Consider the following 12,108-nt stretch of genomic DNA (forward strand, 5'->3'; position numbering starts at 1 on the left):
AAATATTGGACCCTTAAAAGGGCATTATTTTTTTTTTTTGTTTTTTTCTTTAACGTCTTATACTCCTCACTAGTATTTTTACTACCAAGAGGTTTGATAAACTGAACTCCTATCATAATTCTGCCAAGGCTGGGCAGATGGGCATCATGCATGAGCTCCAAAGTGGAGTACTCGAGAGGTTGTTTGGCTGCCAAACTTTATGATTCAAGTGCCAAACTGTTTAAGGTTTAGTTATTAACATCTTGGACTATACCCAATATACAGCATTTTGAACTATCCAGAGTTGGTAAAATCCAAGTAGAGTGCATTATAGTCTAGCTTGGAAGTGCTGAAGGCAGGAAACAGCATTGAAGCCCTCTCCAAGAGGCTGGGCTGTGTTCTTGGCCAGCAGTACTTGGGGAGAAACCACTTATGGGATTGTACATCTTCCAGAACTGAATGCCGTTAAGTAGTAGCTGGCTCTCAGGACTCACTGTAGTTGACTAAAGCTAGCATTATTGTGTAAAGCTTGCATATTGTTAACTTCAGCCAGGTGGCTTTCAGCTGGGATATTAACTGTGTCCTGTGTTTGCTGGAAGGAAGCAGGCAAACTGAGGATGAAGAAACAAATATGTGTTGAAAGAACACTCATAAAGCCTTTTTTCTAATGCTCTGTCTCACAGTAACACCAACAGCCATCACATAAACTAAGTGGAGGCACTTTCAATTTAGTTGGAGTAATCTCTTATGCAGAGTGCTACTATTTTGACACACGTTTACTTTCCCCAGAAATAGACATACCTACAATTTGTGATATCTTGGAAATGCACAAATGTATAATTATCATACCTAAAATACAACGGATGGCAAAATTTGGTGAATGATGACCAACAAAAATGCTGATGAGCAAATTCCCATACGCATCTTCAATAGGAGCTCCTGGGATTTCTTCAGAGAGCTAGTCCAGTGCAGTGCAGCCTCTTCATGCGTGTTTTGTTTCTGCATACAGACAGCTTTTGGGCTGCTGAGAATGCTCAGTAATATGGTTTGTCTTTTCATTACAAAAAAACCCTCAACAAAACAACTGCTCTGATCTCATGGTATGAAAACTAAGCTTTAAGAACTAGGGAACACTAGAAAAGTCAAGTAATTATAAAGCTAGGAATTGTTTTCTTCCTGAGCAACTTTCCCATAAAAAGTGAAGTCTGAAGACCATAAATATAATCAATTTTATTAAATAATAAAAGTACATCAAATATTTGTTTTTTATCCAATTAAAAAGTCCCAGTCAAACAGAAAACTAATCACAGTTCCATTATCTGTTGCTAAATCAGAGATGGGTATTCCTTACCCTGGCACTGTGACAAACAGTAATAACCTGAATCTGATATAACTGCTGTAATTCAGTTGGAAAACAACCTTTAAAAGTTCTGTTTGTAAGAAAACTGGAAACCTGTAAATAGATTTAACCCACTTCTCACAATTTATTTTCAGTGGTACATGTTGTTGCTTTAGTTTTTGAAATCGCCTAGATTTTTGTTTTGCCCGTATTGCTATCTGGAGCTCTCCATCTTATTATGCCATAGTCTTCCCTATCTGTGAAGTGTAAGGCATGTGCTTAATTTTCTCTGTCAGATGTATTTTCATTTGACTGATCTTTCTTGTTTTGGGGAGGAGCGCAGGGCAGGCAGGCAGGATCAAAATCAACAAACATTTGGTTGGTTTTCTACCTCTTTCCACAAAATGGAACATTTTTGAGACTACAGTGAAAGACCTGAAGTTCTGTTTTGCATTTCTCATCAGCTTTTGAGATACCTTGAAGTTGTGCAAAGAAATGAACAGCAGATTCAATGAAATTGCATGAAGATGCCAAGATGAATTTTACTTGGCACCAGGTTTTAGGAGCTCACCCTGTGACTTTTAGAGAATGAAGTAACTTTAATCAGCTCTTTCAGGAGAATTTGGTTGAATCTAGAGTTGAATTTAAACACCATGTACATTTCTGAAGATGAGGTACTAAGGTGGCAGTTTTCTAAACACTGATATTATTTATTCCTCCTTCCTGACTAAAACAAGCAATCTTCCCAAAACTGGACTGACTTTAAGGGAGTACTTTCTTAGTGCTTTAGAGTTCATTGGTAGTGTCTTACAAAATTGAAAATGTGACATTGCTAAATAAATTATACATTTAAGAAGAGTATAATAATTTTAATGTGGTATTTGAAGGTGAAACTGATCTGCCCTTTGTACATTTCCTTAGTTTTAAATTTTTCATTTTATAGCCATTCTAGATAACAAGAAATCATTCCATTAAAGAGAACGAGAGCTATGAATGCATTTTGTTTTAAAATAAAATTTTAGTGTGGAAAATATGCTCAATTATGTTTTATTGGCACATAAATCAGCAATTGTACCACCAAAGTGTGCATGCTTATTATTGCACATTAACACAAAGGTCCTTCTATATGATCTTCATTTTTCCTCAATTTTGCTGGGAAAACCTTTTGGTTATAGTTTCATAGTATTAGGTTATCAAGAGCTATACTTTTTAACTTAAAAAAATAATTTTCAGACTCCACTATGTGATGGGGTTCAACTAAAGGCTGTCCCATTAAGCTCATCCATTTTCACTGTACATGCGTTCAGCAGTATTTACAAATCGCACATGGAGTGCATCTGACAGAGGGAGCGTTGTCCTTCTAGTGCAGTTTGCGATGGCGATACCTGCCTGCTTTTTCTTTCGCTGCATTGGCGCAGGCATTGTGCTTATTTTGTTGTAAGTGGTTCCAGTATTTGATCAGTTCACTAGGTTGGAACTGATGGGAGGTAATTAGGTGGCTATATTTACAGCTGGAGTAAGAAACTCGCCAGTGATTGAAGACAAACTCATTGGGCGGAGGCATAGGGTCAATTCGCAGCTTGGCAAGACAGATCCCCACATATACATCCTCTAAATGTAAACGTCTGATGCTTAAGGAGACTTTAAAGATTTTTTCTGCTAAATCTCCAGAGAAAATATAACCAGTTCCGGAGCAGAATACAGGATAACGTTCACTTGGATACAAATCAGGTGGCATATACCACTTACTATCCTTGTTCCTATTAGGTGCATAACCTCTCATTAAATAACCTGTAAAATAGTTGTGCCTTGGAGGAAGTTCTGGTTTCAGAAGTTTATGTATTAAATACTCAGTATTGACAAACATATCGCTGTCAGTTTTCATTACATACGGAACATGTGGACAGTAAGATGCAACCCAATTCATTCCCATCAGAGTTTTAATGGTTAAATTATAGTAGGTGTCTAAGTATTCTTGTTGAATGATATCATGGTACTGTCTGCTTTCCTCTAGTATGGTACGCTGGAGGTATCCATTTACCTTGATGCTTAAGCCCAGCAAAAAAATACGAACAATTTGGATGCCAGGGGTGAGACTTTCGTTACCCCAGGTTTGTCGAATAGCTTGTCTAGCTTCCACCTGGCCTGGCTCTGCAGCAATGAGCAATATTAGAAAAGGGGCCTTCTCCTGGCACTTCTCAGGCTCATTTATGATGTATTTGAAATGATAGGAAGTTGGATACCCAGTACCTTTCTTACTGTATATACTTCCATTGGCACTGAGGGTATTTTCCAAACCAGTTACTCCTTGCAGTGACAGATCAGTGTTGTTGGAGTTGGTGACGGTTTGAGGCCTGAGCGTCTGAGGTATGGCATCTTTCCACACGTTCCTTAGAGAGCTGTGATTTGTCTCGATTTTTGTAGATCTAAATCCTCGTATAGTGTAAGCCATGGGGTTTTCTTTGAATCCAGTCCTGCCTGGCAGCCAGTCGTGATGATTAAAGAACAGAAACATAGCAAAAAGAAATACAAGAGAGATCAGGCCAATGAGATGGGTGCGAAATAGAGACCTTTTGGTATTCCAGGTCATCTTTGCAAAGCAGCAATGTCGTCTTCTCCACTGAAGCATGTTGTAAAAATCCAGTGATGGGATATGAGACAATGGCCAAGCAAAATGCTTTTCTGATCCTGTTTGAATCCACTGCTATTCTTTGGTATTCATCTTCTTTTGTTCCTGGTGAGTAATTGTCTGCAAATGGCTCACGCTGCAAAGATTAAAAAATAAAATATCAGAGATCTTTAATTTTATACACTCATAAAAGATTACAATGAGAACCTAGCTAGAAAATTGAGCTCACCTCTTTTGAAAGAACAGACCATGTAAATAAAACCAAGGTTTGATTTCGGCTGAAAGTAAACCTTGCTTATGATTTAAGTAGATTTACTAGCTTTTGATATTTTTTCATGGTAAAAATTTTGACAAATGTCCTGGGTACCAAAGATAAAAAGGGAGGAAAAAATAAGATAGCTGGAAAAGTTTGAAGTACACATAAATAACTTCATGTGTACTGGCTGTGAAATCCTTGTACAGTGTTTGAGAAGGAATGAATGAAAAGGCCTTGATAGCAGATGGAAGGTTTATTGGCATTAATTAAAATTGATTTACCACGCAGAGGCTGGTACAGCTCACAGTTTAAAAACCCTTTTTGTAAAATGGTCATGTATTGGTGATGGGACAGACGGCGCAAGGTTGATTATGGCTGAGTTGTGTTAGTCACAGTACACCACTTGGTGTCTTTCCACCGGCTCCGACTGTGTTCACAAAGTCAATGAGAAGATGCACCTGTCAAAATTAATTTTCAGGGTCCAGTAACCTCGCTGCACAGCCCTCAGATGGTAATGCAGGATAACATTTTCTGTCACCTTTCAGGCACCTTTAACCTTCTACTGCACATTGAAAGAAAATATTGAATGGAACACTTGGCCGTTGTGCCAGGCTCAGATGCAGCTGAATTAAAATGAAACTGTAGGCAGAGATCTTGGGTAAATGTTCATATTAACTGAAAATGAAATTGCACAACACTAAGTTTCTGGCAGACTATCTGATGAACATGATTTTTAGTTTGGGTTTGGTTTTCGGGATTTATTTTGTCATCTATAAATGTGTATGCAACTACTATGCTTCAGGGATCATATGGATATTTCAAATATTGTTACCAGCAGCTGGAACTGTAGGAGAAAGTGCCAAAGTAACATGTGCTTCATTTTCTCTTAATTTTTTTTCTTTTCATATTCAAGAGCAGAGTCAATATGGCAGCTTCATGATGCTGCATATTAAAAGCTGATCACATCATCTCACAAATGAACTTTTCACTACACAATAGCAATTTGTTTGTGATTTTCAATTTTCTCTAATTTATTTCTGGGCCCTAGGGTTTTGTATAGGAGAAAGGATGACAGTTGAACGTGAGTCCACAGAAAATGCTATTTCTCATAAAAATGTGTAATTTATTAATTGCTTTACTATCTTCTAAAACCAATATTAGGATTAATTTCTGCATTTAAAAAAAATAAGTGACATGTTATGTGGGAAATTACAGGATTTTACATTGTAAAGAAGTAATTTAAGATGAGATGGCAGTTGAATAATATAGTACAAAATTGTCTGTGATGTAACATTCAATCTGCCTGGCTCATGTAGGGGAAAATTTGTATTTGAAAAGCATAGTGAAAGATGTATAACTAGGGTTTATTTTAATTACTGTGTGTTAGTTTGTATATAAACAAAATAACGTGTTCGCAGAAGGTGCCTCATTGATAGGATTTGGAAGCAAGGGGAAAGTAGTACTGCACTGAATCAGAATTCTTTCATACTAACTTCCACTAGGAGGAGCAAGTAAGTGCGGATTTTAACTGTGGTTTATGACAATGTATAGGTATCTAAAAAGGTGACACTGCTCCTTAATTCTCCCTCTGAAACAGCAAATATTTGCCTATTAAGCTCTTGCCTGTCATTGTTCTGTTACACAGCAGTCCTGAATTTTGGTTTTAAGCTCACTAACACTATTTCTGATTTTTTTTTTTTTTTTTAATTTTTTTAATTTTATTATTGTTTCTTTTTTAAACTTCTTGGGACAGATGCCACTTACCAGAGACTGAGCTGCCTTTCTAAAAATTACTTTGCAATGTACAGCTGTTAAACATGTGTAGCTTGAGCATTAACCTAACATTCCACACTATTTTTTTAAGCTGCTTTGACTTGGACACTATCTTTATGTAAAAGAAATTAAGTCCCAAATGTAAAAGACACGTTTATTTGACCACTTGAACCTGCATTTGCATGCTCAGAAAATTAAAGCTTGCTGTCAAAACTAATGATTTTGAGTTTCTCTGCAGTGTGCAGTGAGTTTTAAATGAACACTCAGCTATTTGGGAAGAATATTTCTGCATAAGCAAACAGAAACACCACTTCAAAGGGTACCCGAGATCTCAAGGAAATTAATTGTTTTTATACCAGTTTGGAAGACAACAGTAGGAATATTTGATTAATTATCATTTCATTGCATGCATGTGCAGTTTAGGAAGAAAAGAAAATCAAGAATTTCATGAATGTGGAATAGCAGCTGGAATTCAGATTACTTTTGTCACACTGAATTGTTCCACTTCTAAATCTGCACTACGCTACTGATCTGTGTTTAATTTTTAATTGAGGCACTGTTTTGGTGTGCACCTACTTTTCATACAGTTATGTAAATATTTGTGTAAACTGAAAATAATTTCAGGTGCTGTCTTTCCATGATGCACTGAAGAAGTGTCTCAGAAAAGGCAGTTGTAATTGCTGAAATGTACACATTAAAATAAGTTTTACAGTGAGAAACAGAGCTGGAATAATGAGAAATTTAGAGAGTGCCAGGTCTCATGTATTTCCTTGATTTTTCAAGGTGGGAGCTTCATGGAAAATCTTCAGTATCTGTTTGCCCTTAAAAAAGGCATTGTATGGATAGGGGAAGGACCTACATCTATTTCTCAGTTTCATAAAAAATGTTGACTGAAAAAACCCAAATAACTTTGTTTTCTTTTTAATAATTCAGATGTAAAACATTTCAAAATATACAGCAGGTATGAGGTGTTTGAAACACAGCAACAGCTATTTGAAACCTTTGAAAACAGCACATGCTAGAATGCATTGTTTTAAAATAATGTAAATAACTGTCAATATAAAAAGCACCATCAAATAATACCATAAAAATATTACTCTCTTGCACTACTTAGGGTTAGAGCATTATTGCTTTTGCCCAAATCTTTAAAATTTAATTTCACAGCAAGCTTATGAGCAGGCACCAACCATTGGCAGTAGATAAGAAAACCTAAGTATAGCAAAAGGTCTCTACACAATTACCTTGTCCTCTGGAAGTATGTTGTTGCATGCAACTCTGCAGTTCAAAGATACAATTTATAATAGTTATACTTCATTTTTGGCGCTTGACTGTGCAGTCAGTGATGCATTATCAAATGCCAAATATATAAACTCTGAATGCCTCTTGAATTTTTATTTGCGGTCTGTGCTCTTCTGGTGTTTTGGTTCCTGGTACTTTGAATTCTGCTCTATAATTACAGCTTTGCAGATTGAAGCATTTGACTTCCTATTCACACGTCCTGGATTTTCATATTTTGATTAGCTGTGTGGGCAAACTCTTTAATTAGAGAGAAGAGTTCAGAAGGCAGCCGGAGTCAGTATTTTGATAAGCAGCAGCAGTTGTATATTAAGCCTCACATAATGTGCCTGAATTTACTTACAGACTGCATTAATCTTTTGCACAAAACAGTACTCGGGATAAGGTTTGATGTGCAGGTTTTTAAATGTCAGATAAGAAAGCTGCACTGCTGGCTAAGCATGCTTCTTCAGCAGTATTGCCTATGGTGAGATTTTTTTGTTTGGTTTACAAGTTCAGGAAAGTGACTTGATTTTCTAAATGTCTTAAAAGTGATCTGAAACCATTGACTGTTGTGTGCTTCATCCTTAGGTATGTGAACTATTTCCAGTTGCAGTTGTTCTGTTGCATGTTAGCATTGCCTTGGGCAAAGAAAGCACATTTATATTGACATCTAATGATTTATTATAGCTTATTGGTAGATTCTGCAGATAAGCACTTTCTGTGGTGTATTAAATTGCTATAGATTTAGGTCTTGAATTTGTATTGCAAATATTCACCTTGTTTGTTTGCCAGCAGTGAAAAAGTATTTAAATTTCAACAATAAATAGAAAAGAACAGTAATTAGATGGAATGTAATTTTATAATCCAAGTCAAACAGTCGGTGTTTTCATGTTAAACAAAAACTGTAATGATGGCAAGAGACAAGTTACGTGCTTACCATTTTGAGAGTATAGTGTTTGAAGGTTTCCTTTTGGGATGTCAGAGGAGCCTGATGTATTTTGTAAAATGTGGTGCCTGATTGCACTGCTGATGGTTTAAATCATTTCCAGTCTTTTCCATGCTCCCAGTTTGTGCTTGGCCAATATTAGCCCGATTACATTTTGCTTATGTTTTTTTTTTTTTTTTGGGGGGGTAGGGGTGGGAAGCGGGGTGGAAATCAAGTGTGAAAAGGTCTGAAGGTACTTTTAAGATAATGAAATTTGACTGCATTGTCTGTTTTGATGGTTCAGTGCTCTCCATATGTCACATCATGGCCATTTTACCAGGGCTTTAAGATTACTTCAGATAAGGATTAATTCTGACCTAGTTTGAAGGGATTTCTAACTGGTTTTTTCTATATTGGAGGGTTTGAGTTTTTAGTTTCTCAGTTAAAAGCAATCATTACAGTAGCTACATTATCCCTCTAATCCCTCCTCTCTAGCCACACCAGCCTTGTGCAGACCGTAAGTGATGCATTTAGTAAGTGTAGGGTAGTGACATTGTGCTGTGAGAGAGGAAAACCTGCTAGCATTCTTTCTCCCTGTTCAGAGGCATGTTATCTCAGGGCTCTGCAATTTAGGAAGGATTGTTATCTGCAATGGCTGAAAAGGTAACAGACAATCAAACAAATACCACATACAAGGATTTGACATACCTTCCTTGGTCAGGCCATTTATGGTGCGAGGATTATACCCACAGAAAATAGTTTTGGCACGCCATCACTTCAGCAAAAAAGATGCTATTGAACATGCGCACATCCCCCAACAGTCTGCTTCCTGCGATTGCTTTTCACAGTATCCAGTCTGTCCATCTGTCTGCCCGTTGCTGTGTTACCTTCGTTGTTCATAAGTGTTGTCCTTGTCTTGGGGCTTTTTGTTCATCCTTCAAACAAAAGGACAGTAGCTCTCGGTTTGGTTCCTATCGGGGCTCTCCGGCGTTCACGGCCAATGTGCTGGTGATTTTACATCTGATGTTTCCCTTGTCGGACAATGCAGTGCTGTGTTCTCTTCTCAGTATCCATATTTCTAATCGTAATATTAGCAGGGAGTGCTAGTGCGTAGTGCTTCAGTTGCCTTCAGTAATAGGATTTCCCTCTATTCCTTCCTTCATTGTTGCTAGGCAGTAATAGAAACGATTTTGAGCTGTTTTAACTGAGGATTCTGGTCTATAAAATCCATTCCGTAGTTCTTCAGCTGCTGCACAGGCAGGCAGCAGTTTAAATGTGGACTTTGACAGATGCTGTCTTCTGACAGAGCAGAATTTAACGTCATTGCTTGGCTGAATCCCACGTGATTCTTTGCATTCATTTTGACTAAATCCAAAGGCAGCCAGAAAGCTTTACAGGCTCTTGCTGCTATTTGATAAATGATACAGACTCAGTTCAAGCACAATGATAGGTGAATAGTATAAAAATTGTATGATTATTAAATGAATGATTGAGGTTTTTTTCAAATTGTTTTCACTTTTCCTTGACACTGTAACTTACGATTCTCTAGGGGATTTTTAATGCTAGACGTGCTGTTCCTCTATTCTAAAAGCTGTTCTGCAGTGCAAAGGAATTATAAGCATTTAAATACCGAAGCTTGATTTAACCCATTTGACTCTATATTCAAGTATAAATCTTCTGTGCTTTCATGCCAAAGAAAAAATAAAAATGTGTGGTTTTACTCTTACTTCTTTTACATGTGCTTACTGTATAAAAGCTGCTTTTTAATCTTAGGTTAGTCAATTAAGGTGGTCAACACTGATGTGTAAGCACATGATGTTAAGTTGCCTTTCTGCTGTTAATGGCTTTTTCCTGGTAAAGGTTGAAGACTGGCATTGCAGAATCGGGGGCACTTGATTTCAATTATTGATGGATCTAAATGTCTTTTGTCTGTTATAGACATACTGATATTATGGAATTTGTCTTTCTGGTCCTAATGAAACTGATGTTCCTTCAATTTCTGTCCTTTCAATGACTGAACCTTCTATGCTGAAGCATCTTATGTTATAAATAAAATATAATTATAAAAGAAATAGTTCAGAAAATAGACAGCTAGTAGCGTGCTTACCCAGTATTTATTAGTTGTGTTTGTCCACTCTGTTTTGAAAAGTTAATGACTAACTGTTTAGACTGCTTTTTGGGTTGTTTGGGGTTTTTTGGGTGGGGGGGTGGAGGGGTGTGATTTGGGGTTTTTTTGTTTGTGTTTTGGTTTGGGTGGGTTTTATTGTGGTGGGTTTGGTTTTTCTGGGGTGTGGGCTTTTTCTTGATTTTTTGGGGTTTTTTTGGGGGGTTTTGTTCTTTTGGGATTTTTTTCTTGTGTTTGTTTTGTTTTGTTTTTGCTTTTTTGGGGTTTATTTGTGGGGGGTTTTGTTGGGTTTTTCAGGGCTTTTTTTTGTTTGGTTGGTTTTTCTTTTTGTTGGTTGTTGGGGGGGGTTGGGGTGGTTTTTTTGGGGGTGTGTTGCTTTTTTTTTGTTTGGGGTTTTTTTTTATGCCAAAGGATAAAGAAAATATAATTGGTCTATCATAAGGTATCTCTGAGTAGGCTCAGGGTAAGTACGTCCTTTACTGACAAATAAGGCTTCCCCAGGCAGTCAATGTGTTTTATTATTCTAGAAGCATATTCTGATAAGTTACTAGAAACATAATTAGATTTCTATCCTTCTAACAAATTCATCAATGTACACTAACCTTCTCTGTTAATTTACTCTTGTTTTTAATGTATGCATTTCTTATCCTAATGGCAGTTTCCACAAATACTGTGATCCTGTTTGAGGACATAGGAGGAGCATGAGCATATTCTCTAGATATTAGTTATAAATATAACATGCATATCAGCAGAGACTTGTATCTCCTCCACTCTAAAAACATTGGTATTTCAAAAAGGAGTGGGAGGGTGCGTCAGCAAGAGACAACAGACCTGGGTCCAGACCACTTACTGTTCTGGGATGCTGATGAATAATTGAGAATTTGTGTTCTGAAAGGTTGCATGTGTGCTCAGTCTACTGAATTTTCCACTTAAACACACAGGGTTTTCTTAGCCTTGCCCCATATAATATACAGAACTTTATATAATCTTTTCTGTATGTATAAAAGCATGTGGCAGAGTTTGGCGAGGAGTATTACTGCAGTTTGGAGTGCAGGTGGGGAGCTGAGTGAGATAGTTCATTTATCAGTGCTGATTTACACAGAAGCAAGTAGTGGTTTTTCAAATACTCATTTTAGAATTTTCAGATAAGACACATAACATTGTGTTTGGGAAGCAAGTCTAAATCTCAGCAGAATGGTTGCTAAAATCTTTAGTGTTTCGACTCTAATTTCTTTACTACTTTTTCACTAAACCTAAAGTGTATCACTGAAGGTTGGAGTTACACGTAGTATGTTTACATAATGGGGTGGACAAAACTGTTTTTATTGTTCTGTAATTGCTCAGTAGTAAATATTGCAGGTACAAAAATCCAAAGGTCCATTTTTTTCTAAATACACTCTATTTATTGTTGGAAGGGAATAGGCATCAGCTTTTGGCTTTTAAGTATGTGACCACATCAGTTGTGCATAGCTTGTGAAGTGCAGGCAGAGCTGTTGCCTGGTGATACCTGTAAAATTTGTCATCTTGCCATGTGAACAAATTGAATATTGAATTCTTAAACCTTAATGAACAGTTTCTATTGTTCGTTCATTCATTGCTTTTAAAGGATGAACAGGTCTTACAGAAAAGTAAGGAAAGCTTTTATTTTTCTACTACTTTCTATCTGGGTGTGCCTGATGTATCTTCGAGTCTAAGTTTCAGGAAGAAATTTCTTTTAAAGTGCTTTTTCTTTACTACTTTTATACGATACTGTATGTTCCTAGGTATTTCAGGAGGGCAGAGCTTGCTTTGTACTGGAAATATG

At 36.9% G+C, this 12,108-nt stretch overlaps 2 protein-coding genes across 2 annotated transcripts in view; one reads left to right on the forward strand and one right to left on the reverse strand.

Annotated features, from left to right (window-relative positions):
• Positions 1 to 12,108, forward strand: part of CDC73 (cell division cycle 73) — a 115,985-nt gene that overhangs the window by 57,046 nt on the left and 46,831 nt on the right. The gene's annotated exons all lie outside the window — the stretch shown is intronic.
• On the reverse strand, positions 2,679 to 3,947 carry B3GALT2 (beta-1,3-galactosyltransferase 2; the record flags this gene model as incomplete). Its single annotated transcript, XM_080623711.1, has 1 exon — positions 2,679 to 3,947. The coding sequence occupies one exon, from the start codon at positions 3,945 to 3,947 to the stop codon at positions 2,679 to 2,681; it is 1,269 nt and encodes a 422-aa protein (XP_080479837.1).

This window comes from Psittacula echo (genome assembly GCF_963264785.1).
Source record: "Psittacula echo genome assembly, chromosome: 7".
In the NCBI taxonomy this organism is placed as follows: domain Eukaryota; kingdom Metazoa; phylum Chordata; class Aves; order Psittaciformes; family Psittacidae; genus Psittacula; species Psittacula echo.